Source organism: Ambystoma mexicanum, chromosome 1p (genome assembly GCF_040938575.1).
Source record: "Ambystoma mexicanum isolate Mex_15411 chromosome 1p, UKY_AmexF1_1, whole genome shotgun sequence".
Classification (NCBI taxonomy): domain Eukaryota; kingdom Metazoa; phylum Chordata; class Amphibia; order Caudata; family Ambystomatidae; genus Ambystoma; species Ambystoma mexicanum.
The window spans coordinates 602,642,714-602,665,182 of NC_090921.1; the positions used below are offsets into that span (position 1 = coordinate 602,642,714).

General features: G+C 43.8%; 1 protein-coding gene across 1 annotated transcript in view; it reads right to left on the reverse strand.

The window, feature by feature from the left end:
- The window catches only part of LOC138576626 (CD209 antigen-like protein E), a 221,191-nt gene that overhangs the window by 26,070 nt on the left and 172,652 nt on the right, over positions 1-22,469 (reverse strand). Inside the window, exon 6 of the mRNA XM_069649569.1 lies at positions 17,415-17,524. Coding sequence (XP_069505670.1) covers positions 17,415-17,524 — 110 coding nt within the window. The remainder of the gene's footprint in view (positions 1-17,414; positions 17,525-22,469) is intronic.

The following is a 22,469-nucleotide window of genomic DNA, read 5'->3' on the forward strand; positions in this document are numbered from 1 at the left end:
TTTGCATTTATCTGGACAAGCTAACTAGGGCAATTTTCCTTCGATTTTGATGGAACTTGCTACTTACCAAACAGATCCTCGTAAGATATGACTTAACTTCTCCTAATTGTGTTTCTTGATGCTTTTGCAATTTATCTGGGTCATGTGAATCTCTCAGGCATTGGGTGATTGAGTGTACGACCCCCAGGGGATTTGTGACTGCTTTATTTTGAGAAGCTTCGCTATCAAACTTATCTGTTGGAACTGAAAAATGTTGCTTAGATGTCTGGCGGGGTGGACAACTTGAAGGATAATTGCTGTAGCTGGTTTTTATAAAATTACTGAACTTGGAAACTTCTTGTTTTCAAAACATTTGAAGACGAACTGTATGATCACGATTAGTTGATTTTTTTTTATTCAATTGATGATTATGGCTTTTGTTTGGTAATTGAGTTGAACTGTTTTAAGGTTTTAGAATGAATTGTATTTTATTATCTTTATTCTATTGTATCTTATAAAGCAATGAATCTTGAATTGTAATTTTTATTTTTATATTATTATTAAAGGTTAAATGTTGTTTTAACCATAGAAAAAAAATAGCAAATTTTGTTAAAAAAGCAGTCTTGTTTATTTTCTTGAATTAGCAGTAGAGCACTAGAATATACAGATCACTGCGCAGATCATGTTTGTTAACAGTTGATTCTGCTGCGGGTTAGAGGTTCTTAAGAGACAGTCCTCTTCTGTCTCAGTGAGCTTACATAGGGTATGGGTAAGAACCAGTATTTCCTGAGCACAGGATCACTGATAATGTAGGCAGTATAGTTTGCTTCAGTTTTAACACAATAAATGAGACATCTTGTCACTTGTTTGTTCGTAAGAAAACAGTGATTTAATTATACACTTACAGCTGGGAGGTCACAGCGATCATCAAAAGATTGAAAAGACCGCTTTTCTTTGTGCAGATGCTCCCCTGGCCTGCCAGGTTACTCAACTAGACCCCTTACTCAAGAGCTCAATACCATACCACTACTCTCATGCATATCACACACACACACCTTGAAAAAGACTCATGTTGGGTTGAAAAATGTGTCGTCTTTAAGGTGAACCTAGTTTTTACACAAACCCTTTGTTTATTTTCTTAATGTCTTCTTTTGTCACATCTGTATCGCGCTGGCTTCTGCTCCCTGTGACAGATTGATGGGGTTGGAAAGGCATCGCACTTCGTTAGACTGTTGGGCGCAGGAGATGTATCACACCTGGATGGATTGTTTGGGTGTGGGAGTTGTGTCGCACTTACATGTGTCACACTTGGATGGCGTGTAGGGGCATGAGATGTATTGCACATAGATTAGCTGCCAGTGGTGAGAAATATATTGCATTTAGACAGATTGTTTGGGGGCAGAAATTGAGCCGCACTTGTATGGAATGCTGGGAACATGGGAATGTGTCACACCTGGTTGGATTGCTAGGGGTGGAAAATGCATCACACTTGGATGTACCTTTGTGGGTGGGAAATGTATCGCATTTAGATGGATTGTTGGTGTTAGAAAATGTACTGCCACTAACTAACCATACTAAAAACTTAACATTCTGCATATGCACCGCTCAAACTCTCATCTAATCACAACCATACCTCTACCACACCACAAACTGCACACACCTTACAACACCCGACATGAAAACAAAACATACACAATCAGGGTCGGACTGGGACAAGAAATAGGCCCGGACACCCAAACAAAAGAAAAAAGTGGCCCACCCCTCGCCTAAAAAAAGTGGCCCTCAAACCATCATCCGTGAATTGCGTCAATTTACGACTTTAAATTGCCCTTTGCAATAAGGTGGCCAACTTTTCAAAATGGCTTCGCAGGACACTTTACGTGCGGAGGCTTAAAATGGCTGGTAGCGCGCAAGATTTTATACAGCGCCATTTGTTTGCACCAACATATGGATACTTTTGATTACATATGACTGTTGTGATGTTTAAATGTCCTGTCCTCTCTGGGTGCAGAGCAGTAGACCATTGACTGATGACTGCACACCTAGTGCACATTATTTTATAGGCTTAGCCATTCTTGTTTGCCACATGTATTTTAGGCCTGGCTGTTTCAGATCTGTTTTTGGTCTCATTTTTCCATAATGTGTCCATGGGTGTGTAATACATGGAAGGGGGCATTAATGCCTGTGCCCTCTGGACTTGGGCCACAGCACAACTCCAGTGGGAACCTGAGGCAAAATGGTGTTTCCCCGGCACCTTGATACGCCGTAGAGAGAGTGTGGTTGTGTGTGCGTGGCAGAGAGGGGCAAAGACATAAGATGACACAGCCATTTATTGCATAACACAGCCCCAACAAGACATAACATGACACAGCCATCGATTGCATAACATAGCCCCAACAAGACATAAGTGGCCCAGCCATCCATTGCATTACATAGCCCAAACAAGACGTAACTGGCATATGAATTATACAAGGCATGGAAGGAATAAACAACATGTTAGGTATTTAAAATATGGAAGGTGTTAATGGCTTGGAAGTCATTAACAGCAGAAGAGGCCTTAATGGCACAGAAGGCCTCAAAGGCATGAAACGGATAAGAGGCATGGAAGGAATGAACGTCATAAAAGCATCGGAAGCATGGAAGGTGTAAACGGCATGAAAGCCTAAATGACATTGACATAGAAGGCATTCAAGACATGGGAGACATAAAAGCCATGCGAGGCACAAAAGGGCCAGAACACAAACGGCAATATTTATAGCTTGCAATAGGATCTGAAGCTTTGCTTAGCTGTTTTATACAGGCCAGTACTTTGGGCAAGAGAACATTTGAATATGCCTGGAGACTTCTCGCTATAACTCCTGGGTTTACAACAAAGAGACCCTTTTACCATCCCTTTACCAGCAGCAGGATCATAACTGGGTATAACAGCCCTGAAATAAATGGCAAAACTGGCGTAATACCACTTTTCCCTTTGCCTAACAAGATCTACAAATGATTCTCCCAAGGTCAGCAAGAGAGGGACACCTTATTGGGAAAGGGGGCACTGATCCACCCAAACATGTTGTGGCAGGTGAATGTAGAAATGATTAAGGGGAGTTCTGTCTCGGGCGAGAACTGTAGCCAGGAGACTGCCTTTTTAGGATAATCTTGCCAGTTTACTAACGAATGAAGCCCAAAATTAATTTCTTGAAAATGTTGGGTTAGTATTAACAGCTCACTGGGCACAAGGCATTGAAATTGTACCTGATGAGTATGAGGTCAGAAAAGGAGGTCAAGTGTGCTCTTGTAAGGGCAACATTAGGTTTATTACTAGTGCTGGCTATTTGGGGGACAGTATGGCAGAAAAGCATAGAGTTTGTCCATGTACCACTGGAAACCTGGACACTCCTGCAATTTACCTGGTTTACTGAAGAATGTCAGGTTTACTTGACGATGGTGCTGTTTACAGATGACCCTTAACCCGTGGCATCTACTTTACAGCTTCTGCCTACAGGGGACAATGAGGAGGCGGGAACAGGACTGGGCACACTTGCAGCTTCAGTGGTCGAAATGCATGTGGGCAAGTGGAAATTGCTCACATTAGAACTAGCAAGTGCCTTTCATCAACATTAACAACTTGATACATTTTTTGGGCAAAAGAAAATGCATTTTTTTTCCGCCAAAACCGGCCTCCAGGAGTGGGCAGAAACCAGTCCCCAGAGACTTGCACGCATACTAATGATTTCGGCCCGGCCATGTGCCGAGTGGCCGATGGGCCAATCCAACCCTGTACACAATCATACCTCAACACTGCATGATGGCTACCAACAGAAAACACACCAACGCTCAGTGACCGGTTTCTCCGAACTCAATCTGCCAACAGCACATCATAGCTCCTTTGCTCTTCTCCCTCTCAATCCCACTAACAACCCCTCCACCCACCTTGCATTTCAGACCCGCCAGAGCGCCAAGAGACTACGTAAGTGGCAACAGTGCACGGTACAAGACCCATTATGCATAGCAACCTGCATGTCTGCGTAAAACTATGACTAGGACCTCAGCACACTGTTTCAAGCCTTCACCTGACGTATGGACCCTTCATATGGTCTCTGTGCTCTCTCCTTTTTCCTCTTCTCCCATTAATGGTGGCACCCGTTGGGATGTCCTCTTGGCCCCCTTCCGCTCCTCTAAGGCCATCATTAATGTCTACGCTAATGGGACCATCTTGATCCAAGGCCCTCAGGCCAACCGTCACCTCTTTGATAGATGCTTCCCTCGCCTCATCAACTTCCTTTCCTCCCCTGCTGTCCCCCACCTGTCTTCGGCTACCTTGCCTCTACCCTCCCTCTCTGCCCCCTCTCGCACTCCCACTTCACCTCCTCCTTCTACACCTCCGCAGGGCGTACCTCTGATCTGTACCCCTCCCCGGAAGTCCTTCAAGGATGGCAACCTTCTCCACTTTGCCACTCTTAACTCTCGCTCTGCCATCAAGCATTCCTCCGATATCTGTCGCCTTCTTGAGGAACTGGACCTTGACGTCCTCGGTCTCACTGAGACATGGTTCACAGCCAGCTCTGTCACGAGCTTTGACACACTCCTACCTGAAGGTTACAAGATCCTCTCTGTGCCCAGGCCCAACCGTGCAGGGGGGGTGTTGCCCTCATCTTCCCTGAGTGGATTCCTGCCACTGTCACTCCTACGCAGACCTACTCCTCTTTTGAATGTCTTGTCTGCCGACTCTCTCTCTCTCCTAGCCATTCCCTTACCGTGGCTACTATCTATCGGCCACCTGGTAAAATTTCCTCCTTCCTCTCTGAGTGGTTTGACCTCTCCTCCTCACTCCTGTCCTCTACCACTCAACTCCTCTTTCTTGGTGATTTCAACATCCACCTAGATGCCTCCTGTCCCCCCACTGGACATTTTCGTGACCTCTGCGACTCTCTCTCACTCTCTAATCTCCCGTCTGGGCCTACCCATTCTGCAGGGCACACTCTTGATGCTCTGATCTCTTCTGACCTTCCCCTCTCTGTCCCTCTCTCCACTCCTCTCTCCTGGAGTGATCACTTTCTCCTATCCTCTCACCTCACCCTCCCTACCCCACAGGCAAAGCCACCCTCATCATTGCCACCCACCTTCTCGGTCATCCGACCCATGAAGCGCGTGTCAGTTACGGCTTTCGCTGCCACCTTCTCGCCCCCCTCCCCCTTCAGCTGACTCCCACCCTGACACAGCCCTCTCCTTGCTCCACTCTGCTATATCTGATACTCTTGACATCCTTGCCCCTGTCATGAAAATCCGCCTGTAATTCCTGGTATGATTCGGATCTCGTCACCCTAAAACGCAAATGCAGGGTGGCAGAGAGGAAATGGCGTGCTTCATGTTCATCCTCTGACAAGCTGGCCTGCCGCCTGCTCCAAAGGCAATACCGTCTCTCTGTTCTCACCAAGAAGAGAGCCCTTATCCAAGCCCGCATCTCTGTGGCATCTAACAACTCGGCTGAACTCTTTAAAATCTGCAAGGAGCTTGCCAACCCTGCTGCTGTCTCTACCTCTCCTGTCCCCTCCCAGGCCCTCTGCACTGCACTGGCCTCCCACTTCATCTCTAAAACTCAGGACATCCTGTCCTCACTCTCCTCCTATCACCTCCCCCCTCTCTTCCCTGCTCTTCCTCTGGCCCTTCTGCAGCCACCCCTCCTCCCTCCTTCTCTGCCTTTCCCCTTTTCTCTGCTGACGAGGTTTCCAGACAAGTCCGATCTATGAAAGTCTCGTCTAAACAGATTCACCCATGTTCCTCCAAAACTATCAAGGACCACATCGACTCCCTGGCTCCTGCCCTGGCTGACTTTTGCAACCACTCCTTCGCCTCTGGAGTCTTCCCATCCCCCCTCAAGCACTCCCTTGTGCACCCTCTCCTTAAGAAACCCTCTGCCGACCCCTCCTGTCCGGCTAACTATCGCCCAATCTCCATCACTCCCTTCCTGGGCAAGCTCCTGGAGAAACTGGCCATCTCCCAGCTTAACCTCCATGCTGAAGCTGTTGATAGTCTCCATGACCATCAATCTGGCTTCAGAGCGGCCAGAAGCACGGAAACTGCTCTCCTGAACATCCGTGAGGACCTGCTCTTGAACCTCGACTCCAACACTCCGTGTGTTCTCATTCTGCTCGATCTCTCGTCTGCCTTTGACACTGTCAACCATGCCATCCTGCTCAACCATCTCCGTGATAACCTGGGTATCACTGGTCAGGCTCTGGCGTGGCTGACCTCTTTCCTTTCCAATCGACCCTCCCAGGTCCAACTTGGGTCCTTCCTCTCTGACATCTTTTTCTCCACCTGTGGCGTTCCCCAGGGATCTAATCTCTCTCCCTGGCTGTTCAACCAGTATCTGGCACTCCTTGCCCACCGCATCGCCGCCCTCTGCCCCAACTTTCAGTGCTATGTGGACGATACCCAGCTCATTTTCAGGCTACCCTCGGCCGCCTCCTCTCCCTCCCTCATCTCTGACTGTCTGTCTGCTATCCAGGAATGGTGTGCTGCCAATGACCTCTGCCTTAATGCTAGTAAGACTGAGATCCTACTCATCGGCACACCCACTCCCTCCTTCCTTGCAGCTCTCTGGCCGGCCTCTCTTGGCCCTCTTCCTGCTCCTACCTGCAAGGCAAAAAACCTCGGGTCATCTTCGACTCCACACTCTCCTTCTCTCCTCATATATCTGACGTCTCTAAGAAGTCACATTACCAGCTGCACCTCCTCAGAGGTATTCTTCCCTTCCTCTCCTTCCCCCAGAAGCTCACTGTCTCCCGAGCCCTGGTTCTCTCGAAGCTGGACTACTGTAACAGCCTCTATCTTAATCTGCCTGCCTCCACTCTCCGCCCTCTGCAACTCATCCAGAACAGAACTGCGAGACTTGTCCTTGGCCTCAAACCCAGGGACCGTATCTCTCCAGGACTGAAATCTCTACACTGGCTCCCTGTGGCTGCGAGGATTAAGTTCAAAACCCTCTGCATTGTCCACAAGGCCTTCTGGTACCTTCAACTCTCTCTTCCTAAATATCTTCCTTCCCGAGCCCTACGCTCATCCGTCTCCAACTCCCTCAGGGTCAGCTGCTTCTCGAAGCAACGAGCTGGGGGTAGATCTCTCTCCGCGGCAGGGGCCTCCCTCTGGAACAGCCTTCCTGCCTCCCTGAAACTTGAGGAGAACCATCTCCGGTTCCGGAAGCACCTCAAAACCTTCCTCTTCACTTCTGCTTTCTCTCTCCCTCTCCCCTGCTAAATTCTTCACCAACACTGCACTGATTCTGCAACTGGGCCACTCTCACCAACCTCGGTCCTGGGCCCAGTCACTCTTCACTTGCACTGCCTCCCTGGCAACCCCTGCACTGCGGGACTGTCTCTGTATCACTATAGTCCCCTCACCCCCCCAGCACTGGTCTGCACTTACCTTGCACTTGCCCCAGCTGGCCCTATTTATTTAATATTTTATTTCTATTCTACTTATTTGTACTGCACTCCCCCCCTCCTCCTTCCCCTTGCACTTTTTCCCTTCCCTCTACCCCTGCACTTGCGCGGTCTGAATGACACCTGGCCTAGGAGGATCGCTGTCTGTCTTCCCCTTGTTCCCCCCTCCCGGCCTCGTCGCGCCTTGAAACACTTGTGTATAGGCGCGTTACAAATGCCATATCATATCATATCAATGGTGTTTGTCTACTAGTCTGTAAGGACAATAGTAAATTAATTCCATTCTAGTACTTGTACCCTTCCACTTACAATGCAAGTTATAAGCTGAGATGCAATTCCTCTTTTTTCACCTTATGTGATCACACACATTCATCTTTTTTCACAGGGACTTGGAAAGCCCGGTGACCGTTAACCCTTACCGCCTTACTACGAGGTTAGCAGGCGTTAAAAACCAACCCGCAAAGGGGCCAGGGTGCTAATTACGGAACCGCAATTTGCGGTACCGTAATTAGCACCTTCCCCATTCCCATTATGCCCTATGGGGCAAAAATGGGAATTGGGAAGGGCAATGGGGGAAGAGGGAATTACCGTCCCGCCAACCTTGGAATAGGGCGGTAATTCCCCTTTCCTCCAAGGCGGTGCCGGTATTTTACCGGCATGGACCAAGGTGCTACTAGCACCTTGGTCCACCGCCTACCGTGTAATGAGGCCCACAGTATTGTCTCCATTATACATTGTACTGCCTCCAGTGTTGTATTGAGTGACGTTTCCAACTTGATGAAGACGAGCAGTATGTACTACTGATTACTGACATTGCTGGGCTCAATACTGCTAGATGCAAAGCTTTGGATGGTGTTTTCCCTGCATGAGTCATACAAGACTGACTGTGTTGGTGAAAAAAACAACAAGAAACAATTGTGCCTCTACTAAGAAAACATTAAGAGTACACAGAGCTTGTTCTGTTAGAGTAATTCATGTTTTTTGAACTGTGCAGCGATGTTGAAACTATTCCATCAGATCCCTTCCCAGCGTACTACACCATTGCGGGACACTTTTGTTCTACCTTGATTGTTCACTTTGCCTCCGGCTCTATCCTGAATTTTGTTTGTTACAGGACAGTGAATTTGACAGATTAGGATATGATTACACTATAGATAATGTCTTGATTAACAGTGACATCCGTGATCATGACTTAAAGGCATATTACACTAACACCAGTACCATTCGGGGCTTAAGGATGTCATTGACAGAGGGTAAAAGACCTATGGATGAGACCTACCTTAATTGTCTATCTCCTCAAACTAAATATAAAATAACAATTTCAGCTAAAAAGAATGGTTGAAGCATTGCGAGTATAGAAATTGAGACTGAGGGGCAAAGTGATTTCGATAGAGACACCTGGCAATGGCTCCCTATGATCTTTCAGCTCAAAATCGTGATTAGAACCTAGCAACTGCATCTCCACATTAACCTGGAATACAGTTTAGCCTCGTTGCCCTGCAGGAGACCTGGCGAGTTTATCCACTCAAATGTGATGGCAGATGCACGATTCAGATGACTGCCAGTAAAGACAGCACGGGGAGACCGAACGGGGCTATTATTGAGTGCAAAAAACACGTTTCACCTGACTAATTTAGAGATCCCTTCTGAACAGGTAATTGCAGGCATCCTCAAATGGGATTCTTCAATGGGACATATCAATGACCCCCACTGTAGCAATAATGACTACACTCTAGTGAAAACTGTCGCACAATATTACCAATTATCATCAATAGTGACTTAAATGCAAAAATACCTGCAGATCTAACATATAATGACTCGGTACTCAATGGATTAAATATTCCCAAATTCATATTAAGACACGTCAACACTGACACTAATGGGCAAGGCTGGGTCAAGTTGCTAAATTCTTATGGCATGTTACTACTGAACAGTCATTGTCCTGGGAATACATTGGGGCAATTTACCAGGCTTACTCCTAATAGTGCCACCACTATTGACTACATATTTCTTCATCATTCCTTATTTTCTCTGTAGATCTGGAAATTGTGCAGAGAGGAAAGTAATTGGCACAGTTGACTATGAAGAGGACCCTCCGGAATATGATAGAATCGGAAATGTTGTTGATAGTGCAGGGACTAACAGAAACAATTGGTGCCATCCGAGCATGGACAACACCATTGTGGTTAGTTAACGCACTGGATTCTTTGCTACAACAACTGGGATGGCACCTACAATCGATCAGAGAGGGAGCTGTGTAAATTTGTTGGCAAGGGCTTCTACTTTTATGATGGATAATAGGGAATCCACCTATCACAATGAGGAAATGAATGAGTGCACACCCTATGTTGCATATGAACACACAATTACTAAAAAAAAACTGATAGCATCCTAAATAATAGACAGCAGAAGGTGCACGAAATATTAGTCCACAAGAAAATTAATCATCAACACACATTTGATAAAGAGGTCAGAAATGCAAAAAGGGTGCTAAGAAGAGATCTCGGTAGAATAAGCCTGTTCCTTAACAGTACAAGAACTTCCACTTGCTGCTAGGAATACGAGAGCTACCCATCTCAGGTGGCTGGAAGCACATTTGGTGGAAAAACATTGAACGCTGGCGAATTCTAACACTAAGTAAAAGAACCAATGATACTTTCTCATATTGGAAACTAGTAAATGACACCTAAACTCTTCTCACTTTACGGGCGGGCGTGTGGGGCACATCCAAGGCAGATTGGAAATCCACATTGTGAAGACCATTGGAGTCAGATTTTTTGGAGACCTGATTAGTTATGAGCATAACAATAGGCGGAGCTACGAACATCAAGTCCATGCTATAGTAGCAATAATTATTTTCAATTAGACCTCTTGTGCCCCAGGACCTGATGGCTTAGCCAACACACTGTGAAAGATGAATCCTTGTTTGTGGGATAAGCTGTTAGATAGGCTACTCCTAGCCATCGGTATTATAGGCATTATCCCAAAGAGATATGGGGATAGCACAATTGTCCATAGTGATGTTAATAGCTACAGATGTTTGGCTATGCTTGATGCTCCTGCAAAGATTTTTGCCCGTATTCTTCTCATGCAATTGAATACTGTTGAAGAAAACAACATCATCCCCCTATAGTCAGACTGGATTCCTTAAGGGTCGATCACCATTGGAAACATTAACACTTGCTACAATTGTGAAAATGGCATGGCAGGCACATCAACAACCGATATGGGCTGCATTTATGCATTTCAAGGCCCACTTTGACACAGTGAGAAGGGACATCTTTAGGCTGTAATTGCAACATTTGGCCATTTCCCCAGGACTGCTAAAGATGATCATTGCCTTACACACGAACACCATGCTTAGAGTAAGACTCTTGCAATCTGGGATGGTTACATATCTAATTCCAACTCACATGTGTCTAAAACAGATGTGCATTTTAGCCCCCACTCGGTTTAATTTGTATATTGCTGACCTCTCATCTGAGCTGTTCTCCGAAAAAGCACATCCACCAAGACTAGTAGGGGTACATGTGCAATGGCTCGGTTCTGCAGATGATCAAATTCTCATGAACTGCACTCCAAAGGGACTACAACACCAACTCAATCTACTCAACTCATATGCTAGAAACAATGGTTTAACTATCAACACACTGAAAGTAAATTGGAATGTCCAAATAGAAAAATACAAAGTCATAGTGCACCAGCAGCTGGGAGCTCTTAGAATGTTTGCGTTGAAATTGGGTGGTGGTTCTATTAATTTGATCATCAAGAAAATCCTATCAACAATGATATATGAGGCTGAAGCCTGGGGCTATAAGCATGTTAAGAAGCTTAAGATACTGGAAAGGCATTGCTTAAAAACTCTGGCCAGACTCCCCGTTGTCTGGCAATTAAATATCTACGTGCCGGAATGAAGACTGTGTACATTGAGCTCTGTAATGATTTCATGTTGGATGAATCTTGTGGGATGTATCAACCCACTTATCCAAGCCCTGCAACCTCACTGTGCATTGCTGGCAGCAGAAACATCATAATGGCCACTGGAAAGCGTGCTGCTCGATAGAAATCACCAGAAATTGCGCAGTGAAAACCTGAAAAATAGGCCACCATCACTGCCTAAAACCACCATTGGGCTACCCACAAAGTAGCCTAAAACCACTTGGAAATAGCAGTGCTGATTGAAAAAGAAACACAGAGCTGTTTGAAAATCCATTTCTTGATTGTCAAAAATTGCTAAAATCATGGCTCACAAATCACCTAAAAGATCCAACCTCTTTGTTGGGTGGTCAACATCATGTTAGTGCAAGAATCCACATCAATACAATGTCAGAAAAAATCATATGTTCTCAGAACAAAATCCTATTTTAACGATACTTGATGGAAAGACAGCTGTCAAAATGGGCGTAATACCGTTGCTCACCTCTACCAGAAAGCCGGCGTTTTAAAACCATTTTGTGTAAAGTGAACAATTGAACTCAAACTATGCCAAAGAAGAGAATTCCATCAAAATGCCATATAAGAGTGCCACACAGTGATTTCATGTTGAAAAAGACTTGATTTAAAGATATGTTGCTTATTCTAAAATTATAAATGTATTTTTTGCACAAGGAACTATGTTAGAATTGATTAGAAAGTAACCTGATGCAGTTAAAACTCCAAAAGGCTTGCTTCCCCTGAGAACCCTTCACACCTTGTCATTCCCACCAGAAGGAGGATGTCGCATTAGCAAGAGGGGAGGAGATTTCTCTGCAGCCCGGAGAAAGGAACAATAGATGTCTTGGACTGAATAGGGATATGCTAATTTGGGGTGTAACTGACAACAAACTGCTTGCAGGAAACAAGACATGTGACCCTCTGAGTCAGCCCAGCTCTGGGGCGGACCAGACTGAGATGTGGATTTAACATTGGAGTAAATATATGTTTTATAAAAATGCTTATAACAAAGTGTACTGAACTGACAAAAATGTGAAACTTTGAGATTGTGAAAATGAAAAATTCACTCACAGTTTAAGACTAAGCTGAAATCTGTGTGATGTTCTGTGACCAAACCCTGGAATTTATTCATATTGGAGATACTGGGCCTCATTACACGGTAGGCGGTAAGGGTTTACCGGTACCGGTATTTTACCGGTACCGGTAAACCCTTACCGCCTTACTACGAGGTCCCTTTGCGGGTTGGGGAATTTAGCGCCTGCTTTTTGCAGGCGTTAAAAACCAACCCGCAAAGGGACCAGGGAGCTAATTACGGTACCGCAATTTGCGGTACCGTAATTAGCGCCTTCCCATTCCCATAGAGCCCTATGGGGCAAAAATGGGAATGGGGAAGGGCAATGGGAGAAGGGGGAATTACCGCCCCACCAACCTTGGAATAGGGCGGTAATTCCACTTTCCACCAAGGCGGTGCCGGTATTTTACCGGCATGGACCAAGGTGCTAATAGCACCTTGGTCCACCGCCATCCGTGTAACGAGGCCCACTGTGTTTATGCTAGAAACATGGAAACTTACAGTAATATGCTCAGAGAGGATATGCATGCATGTATCAAATTTGGTGCAGAATGAATATTGAGAAACCCTCCAAAAGCGCAAAAATGTTGTCATTTCTGAACCCAAGCTCGTAGAAACATGGGACTTGAACAGAAATGCACCTTAGGCAATCTGTCATGTAATTATGTATTCTCAACAACTTGTGTATCTGGGAAATATGTTTTTGGGGAAAAATAGATTTTCTATGTAAAAGCAAAAGGGAGAGATTTCTTTTGGACCATAAACACAGCATCACTCTGATTCATTCTGACTCAATAATCCTTTCTCCAGTCAGGGGAAAGGGAATCCTCTAGCCTATCAGGTCCTTAGAGCGTTGGGCATTGTAGAATCAGCCTCCCCACCCACTTTGGAAATACATAAATAGGGACTGTGAGGACAGATAGGACACACACATTTTTCCACTACTCAAATGATTTCTTGGCGCAGCACCTTGCAGGAAGACTCCAGACTCCAGACTCCAGATCTAGAACCAACTCTAGAAACAAACTCTAGAACCCTGAAGCAGAGGCCTAACCCAAAACTGAACTCTTTGCGCCAGGCCTTCAGAATCTTTTGCAACCTGATTCTAAACCCTAAACTTCCACGGGGCCTAACTAAACCATTCAACAGCTTGGCTGACCTGTTTTGCTTCTAGCTAAGAACCTGTGCTAGAACCAGGATCCAGACCCAGAAAGCAGCACTGTATCCAGAACCCATCAGAGGCCACCCAGACCGCAGTGCAGTGCTGAGAGCAGAACCCAGAGTGCCTGAGACCTGTCCAGTGGCGAGAGTGAAGCCAAACCCTTGACCAGATCTTTGACGAGGCCCACTCCATTCTAAAGCCTAGGAGCGAGTATCTAGTCTAGAACTGTGCATAGTCATCTCTGAGTCTAAAGTAATATTATTCCAACCATTTCCACTTATTCAGAACTGCATTATAGAATCCTGTGTCCATCCTGAATCCTTTCCATTATATTGTCTGTGATAATTGTAGCAATAATCATCTTCGCGCTGATATTTTCTGAAGAGGGAGAAGTGTTTTGACAGACAGAGATAAGAGCGGAGGCGCCCTGATTTGGTGGCTGCCCATTGAGTGTCTTGCTTCTTCATAGCTCCTTAGTCTAAGCCTATCCTTGTTGCTAAATCTTTAAAGCGTGATCTGTCATATTTGAAATCTTGACTTTATTTCTGAAAAATCTACCTTCACAAAAACCTCTAACTTTTGAACCGCACGTCCTAGAACCGAAATTTAACTGTCATTTTGAGGCTAAGATCCCAACGGCTTTCCAATTCATCATATTTTTTCCATAATCATGTTTCACGCATGCAGAAAAATTGACGCGAATTGCAATTTAGCTCCATTTCACCACATGTCAAAATAGCTATTTCTTGTTTCCAACTGCTGAAATTCGTTTTCAATCTGATAATCCTTCATGAATCATTGCTAGTGTTGAGCTGTACCAATCCAAAGTAACCCCCACTTATCCTGAATCTCCTTTAGTGAATAAAAATCATTTTAGCATATTTTCCCATTCATTGCAATCATATTCAAAAGCATTTTCGACCTGTTTTAAAATCATACCTGTTTTCTCTAAGCTTGCTGGGGGAACTGGAATTGAACTGCATTGTTCATTAATATCCCTGAAACCTGTGTGCCCTTCTTTCCATTTCTTCATATTGCATAGTGGAGGGAGTGAGTAGTCACAGGGGAAAAAGTGATTATATTATCTTTTGATTGAAATCATATCAAGTTTATTTCTGTGTTGCATTCTTTCCTATCATTGCATTTCCTTGAACCATAAAAGTATTCTCCGCTACCTTATCCTTTCTATTCCTACTCCTAAGTGATTAAAGAGATTGTTGATACTGTGATATTACCCATTATTGATTACTGTTATATTCATAAGTGTGCTATTCAGTTATTATTTTATTCTTAAAAGTGTGATATATATATATTGTTGAATTCTTCCAAAAAACCTTTTAGTTTGCAAAACATACCTACTTCTTGGCTCAGTGAGGTCGGGGAGATTCAAAGAGAGGGACGTTAAATAAGGGTTCATCATCCAGATTTAAAGAACTTTGACATAAATATATATAAATAAGGGCTTCCATTGGGCATCCCATACTAGGCATTGACTTAGTTGGAGTGCTGGATTGAAGTCGCTTCCAATCTTTAATAGAAGCTATCTAATTCTCTGCCAAATACATTCATGTATGTTTTATTTTATATGTATGTATTCATATACAGGAGGAACAATGCTCTTTTTTATCACAAAAGAATGAATAATAGATAACAACTCAAATTTGACAGGAAGCAGTGGGGTGAGTTTGAGGAACATTCTGACCAGGTTGTGGAGACTAAATGGGACAGTCACCAGTGACACTAGATAAGTGGACATACATAGATTAAGGATAACCAACATTGGACATTTTGAATAACAGGTAGGCGGTATGGCCAGATGTGCTCAGAATGTGAAGATGATGGGTAAAGTGCTAGCGTGGAGGCAGAGGAATTGAGGGAAAGCGGTAGGTTAATGGAAAGGGAAAAATGTTAGCTAGCAAGAAGATGAGAGGTTGGTTAAGAGGGCAACTTGAAGGCAAAGAGGTACGCATTTAGTTTGGTTTTGAACAAATGTGTGGTTTGTTTCTCCAATGTCCGGGGAAGAGAATTCCATGCAAGTGGAGCAAGAAGAGAGAAAGAGCAGAAGTGAGAGGAAGCACAGGGAGGGTGAGGAGCCACAAGGGTAGTTGAGGAGGCAGAGCGGAGATTACGAGAAAGCTTGTAGAGTTGGATAGAGGAGGATAGATACAGTGGTGCTTTACCATGGATAGATTTGTGAAATCAATGTCCATAATCACTAGCGGTTCCACTACTAAGACCAATGGCCTCTTTGATACCAGCTTGGACCTTTTGATGAGTGAGGCCAGTGGTTGGTGCCAGCGCCTCTCAATTTATTCCTTGAGTGTTAATTACACTTAGTTTTAAATGTCTACTAAAAGGAGGATATACGGGTATGACACAGAGCAAACAAAGTTAAATCTGGCTAGTACACTGTGTTATGATTATATGTATCAGTACTCTAATCGAAGGACTATACCACGATACTTGCATAAATTACCAAACAATACAGTAGTACAAGAATACATGCAAATACATTTCAATATAGTGAAGTCATGGCTGCAAGGAAAAAGATAAGCAGAGAAATAAGAACCTGAGCACTTTGTGGCTCCACTATAGTGGAATCCTTTAAACATCTACAATTAGATTGTGAGGGCTTAAACCTTAATCACAGAAGATGTTTTTGGCGTATGGTAATCCTAAAGTGATATCTGGTCCTACAGAATTAACTTGGGAGCACTTTCTTATAGCTAATGACATGTCCTTCATATAGCATTTGACTAAATGTTGATTAAGCACATATTGGATGCTTTTTGTATTGATTAATTTATGTTAACAGGTGATTATTCATCCTTTAATTGATGACGTTGATGTTTTTAAGTATAAAAAGTCTTAATTAGCTGTATTAAACTAAATCGAAATGCTAAATAGGTATGTCTCTTTGGACACATTGCCAACTCACCTAATTTTGTAGAGGAACCACTTGGCAAACTGTCCGTCTTTGAGCAAATTCTGTTTTTTCAGCCAACAGCTCTTTGCATTATGAAACTTGTAGATTGGTTGTCCTCAATATAAGTGCAATGGGTCAATACATATATTGTAGTGATCTGTGCATGAACTCAAAGGTGCACTTATGATTGTGTCTCGTGCATTCAAGAGGTCGATGCAGTGAATTTAATTGGTTTGAATGATTTGACACATACACAATTGGACTAAATAGAATTCCAATCTATGGAGCACAATATCTGCAGGAGTCTTAGTTTGGCCTATAATGCATAAAATGTGTGTAGTCACACATCGTCTTTGCACTGAATTCCTGTTACAAAGAAGAAATGGCAAAATCAATAGTTTTGGATTTTGTACAGGCATTAGATAGGTATTTATCAAGTAATATCGTTATCAGCTCCCTTATTGGCTGGCCACTGGTTGCAAAGGGTTCAGATTGTGTCTGGGATCTCTGAAAGCCTGTTTCTGAGGTTTTCCTCAGACATTCACAAGGTCGTGAATGACTAACCAGAAGTAATACACATCTGCTGCCCTTGCTACCTTGTCCTGGCTGTCTCGATCCAGCCAAGAAGATGAAGTCGGAGTCACTATGCACTATTCACAAATCCTTCAACAAACCAGTACTCATTTTGTCACCTCCAGGATTCATTCCAATGGTCTTCCTCTAAATCATCCTCCAGGACAATTGACTCAGGAATGGTATTCACATGTGTTGTTGCCACGCTCTGGGACACACTACCCTCTAAAAGGTGGAGGTTTCACTACGAGTTTCAAGAATTCAGGTCGACACATCCCCTCTAGAGCTCACATCCCAGTCCCACAGAACCCTTCCATTGACTTGTGCTTGACTTACGTTTCTGGCTGTAACGCGAAACCATTCACCCACTTCCAGCTTTTTTCCTCATCCTTGTCTGTTAGGCCGATCCAGTATATGCCATGAGGCTTTGATCGTCTGATAAGTTCCTGTGGGTGAATAAAGGAAACAAGGGGTTGTAAGCAAAATGAAAATTCCTTTTTTTTTTTAAACGTTAGGACTGAGCTGTGCATTCCATTCAAAGCAACATTTCACTGTTTCCTAAGCCCCCACATACTGGGACTGAAGACAGGTTGACCAGATGATGTCCGTGGTAAGTTGGATATCTCCCAAGAACTAGTATGGTTGGTGGCCGGTGGGATTTTAGAACCTATAGTGTTATTTTTCGGGAACGAGAGAGAGAAGACACGGATTTTGTGAGGAAACAGGCGGTGCTGTTGGTGGGATAAGTGCCAGTTCTATTTGGGAAAACAACTGCTCACATTTTTTATGGACGGGCGAGTCTCTGAAGGGGATACCACCCCGGAAGAAGCAAGACCTTGGCAACAATGCCAACAGCTGTGAGGAAGCTAGCAGGAGGGGCAGGCGTTTTCCTCAGGGTCTTGCCAATGTCCTTTGGCTCCTCCACTGCACAATGTAAGTGTGTTTTCAATGATTAGCCAGTGGCCTAAAAGTTGTTTGTGCTGTGATTGATCAGTGATTAGCCAATGAGATTAAAAGATTTTGAAGTGCATGTTGCAGATAGTTTAGACCAGTCTGATCAGAGGAGTATGGCCGAGGATTAGGTCGCTGCAGTCCACAGTGGGGGGCCCTGTGTGTCCCCCCTTTGCAAGCGTCTAGGGTGGCACACTCTAAGAGCATGACACAGAAACATTGACGATTTTTCATGATACACAGTTCAAAGGAGGCTCTTGAGTCGGGGGTCTGGTAACCACTTGGGAGCACTGTGGTGTCTGCGACACAGTGATGGAGATAAAGGACCTGAGCCATGGGGCAGGTTCCGCTTCTTAGGGCAGAGAATGGGCCACATTGGAGTGAAGCAGAACGCATACCTGTTCCTTACCGGACACAACAACCGCTTTGGTTTCACACATGTATATATAGGAACAAGATTTACAAACAAGGAAGCAGTATATGCTTAAGTATAGTTTATGTACATGCTTTCGAATACAGGCTTGTGATCATATTGATGTGAAGTTATTCTGTCTTTACTTTTATAGATTTGATACCTAAAATTCGAAAATGTGTATTGTATTGAATTACACAGATCTGTATTTCATTTTTTAAAATATTTTTATATTTGTAAAATGTTTGCATTATATTTTTGTATCTGCACTTGTTCTATGGATTGTTTCCGCATTAAACAGATATTGATTAAGGTGCACCTTGCAGCAAGATGCGGGGCTGTACCCTCACTTCGATTGCTTAATACTAATGAGCTGACATGCACAATCAGGAGAAATTGCCTGCTTTTTCCACAATTGTGGATCAAGCAGGTACATTCTCTCATTTAGGTGTTCTCACATCCAAAGCCGTTCATTCATCCCAAGAACTGCTGCACACCGACCTCTTGGAGAAATACAGTCAAACAATGTGCTTGAAAAATGACGAAATGTTTACAACCAAATTGTAGATAATTAAAAGGCATTGTCTGAGCAGAATCGTAATTGGCAATGCATAGCCTTTAGGATTATGTGTACCTTCCAGTTGCCACGAGTCACACTTATGTTTAATGCCGTTTCCCCAGTAAACATTAGAAGTGGTTTCAGGATTATAAAATGAGTTCCATGTCCCCAGTGTTTGGATGAGGTAAAAAAACCCGCCGATCAACTCTTTCAGATTGTCAACATTTCAGGAGGCCACATGAAAAAGACTTGTTCAACAACCGTGTGCTTCTTTCCATCTGCACCGATCTCAGAATAAACAGTCATCATCCGTTTTTGAGGTTGTTTTAGTCTCTTTTTGCGTTTTAAGGAGCCCACTGTGATGCATCAAAGTTATTTTTGTTTATATCCACCATACATATCCTTCCGCCCATAATTTCAGATTGTCCGAAGCGGCCAGTGTGTATTCCCGGCACGTCTTGACAATCCTTAGGTCGTCCTACGACGTGGTGCAAGGACGCTGCAAGGACGCTTCAAGGCCCTCTCTGCTAGCTTTGTTGTGGTGAGGCCCGTGCGAGCTGTGCTGAGGTTGACCCTCTCTGTCAAGAGTGAATACAGTGAGCAGAGCGAACAGACTCCCCTGTGAGCCTAGACCCGTAAGCCATGAACCGTGAGCCCAGTGTTCATAAGTGTGAAGTATTTTCTTCTCTCTCTCTTCTCTCTGTGTTTCTGGTTTACAGCCCCGGCTCGTGGAGAGCTATAGAATTGTACTGACCTAGCATCAACGGTCGAATGTCGTTGGTGAGTGCCTTGATATTCTTATTGAAAGTCTACATGGTGCTGGTACATGGGCTCCCTTGATTCTGTAGTGTCACAAACCTTGTCATGATATTCGTTCAGTGGGATGAAAATCTTGCTACAGTGTATTACACCACTCCTTCGAAACTACGAGTGTCATAAATGTCACTGAAGTTTCATTTAAGTTTCACTGAAGTAAGAGAAGGAGTGATGATAGAGGAAAAAGGCTAATGTGTTTTGTATGTGGCAATTTGATTAACTCCTAATTATTAGGCGTAGTGCAGCAGGAGTGTTTCCCGTGTTCCCTGGGGTCCTGGGTACCACAGGCTCTGGAGTGATTCTGGCAGGATACTTTTTGGGGGTGATCTACATATGTCTACATAGTATTAATCAAGCCAGTAACCTGAATAACGTGAATCTTCTTCCTCGCTAAAGAACCTAAACGGTCCTCCGGTACTAACACCGGCTTCTTTCGCTTCCAACTTAAATATGACATGTGATTCTGGGTTGTATCCCGGTCTTCCACGAACAAGACACCAAGTGGGGCGCCTGGAAGATAGCATGTTATCAGCGGTTAATAAACAGAAATCCCCACTTACAGGTGTGACTTCTTACTTTCTTGAAATTGGCCTGAAAGATGCAGACCGTTGATAAAAAGAATCGGAGGGTAGTATTGAATGTGGGGGACTTTCAAAAGCCATGAAATCCCCAAGAATTGCCTCAAAAGCCAGTTGCCTTCCTTCCTTCATTTTTAGAACCCCTGCTTTTTTCATTTCCTAATTTTTCCATAGCCCCTCTAGTAATCAAAAACAACGATTTGGAAACTGGAACTGTAAGATCCAGGACCCTCAACCTAACAGATGCCGAAATATTGTAGGCCAACTTATCTCCACTAATTGAGAAGGAAGTATTAATTCCAGTGAAGAGGGGGGTCAGATCTATCAGACTTTAAAATTGGATGAAAGTACACATTGCAAAAAGAGCCACTAGACTTAGTGAGGAGGTACGCTTGATTGTGCCACCAAGTAAACACGTTAGATGAGCTGGAAGATCCTTTCCGGTGCAGGCTTCTATGGCTTGGAACAAGCTTTCAAAGGACCTGTGCGAAGAATCGAATTTGTTGAAATGTAGAAAACGTTTGAAAACTCTACTTTTTGAGGGATCTGTCCTTGTAACTTGATTCTATCTTCTGTTTTAGTATCTGCTTTTCTCTGCGCCCTGATGCCTGCGGGCTCTGATGCATTATAAACTGACAAATAAAATAAATAAATAAACTTAAGATGTTTCAAGGAAACTAATCCTCTTCTAGGCTGTCGAAAAAGGACCTGGGCCCAATCACTAATGATACGGTGGTCGTTGGAGTTCCCACCCCTGCTCCGAATGTGGCCTTTCCCTCTTATAAATCAATTCTCTTCCTCTCTGAGTCGGTTCCCTGTACACGCTCTCAAACACAGATGCCCATAGTTACTTTTTTGACTCCATCTGAAAAAGAACTAACACTACAGAAGCTTAAAGCTCTAGGGCCCCAACTGACACCATCTGCACAAACCTCTGAGTGGGTGTCTTCCCCTTTAGGAGCTTGCTTAGTTAGAGACATTGCCATCATTAAAGAGAAACATAACCTCAAAGCCAAATTGATGAGACCTGAAAGTATGGTTGTCTTGACAGGAACAAACGCCCTCCTCAGGATTCATCACGTGAATACATGAAGTCTGCTGATAGATTAATAGAGTTTGAAGTCCCCTTCTGCACGGAGTCCTGGCTGAATCCATTACCAGCCTTGTGCTGGAAAGATCCAATCGTCAACTCTTCTAAAGCGCCTCAATCTCTTTCATCTTCATCATATCTATATCCTTTAAACTCTATCACGTTTCAAAGGAATTGTAACATAATGTCTGCATTAGCCATTTCTTTGGCGCCATTTCTTAAATTGTATTGAACAATTAACGAAAATGTTAAAGCTCAAGCGACGTTACTTACCATAATCCACTCAAAAATTATATATGTCGAATCAGTTATTACTTCATTACAAACAAGAATGGATCATGAAGTGGCGATTTCTTCTTAGTTACAAAAGACGCTCCAGGAATCTCTTGAATGAGAATGGGCTGATACAAAAAGCATATTGGGTACACTGTTGTGGATCTTAAAGAAAACAAAAAATGAACAGAGTCAGAGGCTCCCGAATCCAGATTTACATTCTGCTGAGAGCACCTTAAGAACCAAAAACATAACTAATTACCCTATTTCTCCCTCTTGTAACACAACAAGTTTGAGAGACAAAATTGTTCAGCATTTCGACAAGCTACCCGTTGAAGTAAGGACCCCTACTTCATCGCCTGAGTTAAAATTCAGAAGAAAAAATAAGAACTCGCTCAACAGCTGCCCAACGGAAACAATGCCAATATTTCCAGCGTTGACAAAATGGTGATGAGAGAAGCCCATGACGAAGTTGACAACGTGGACTTTCCGACATACACAGTGGATGATGAATTCGATGAAACAGAGTGCCTGGAGCTTGAAGAACAAGAACTGAACTTGATTGGGACGGAGAAAGAACAGGATGTAATGGAAGACTTTTGCCCTTTGGTAACTTGCCTTTTTTCACTTTGGCAGAAAAACAAATGGCTGCTGATTTGAAATGCAAGATGATGAATAGTCTTCAAAAACTGGACCTTCCTGTTGATGTCTA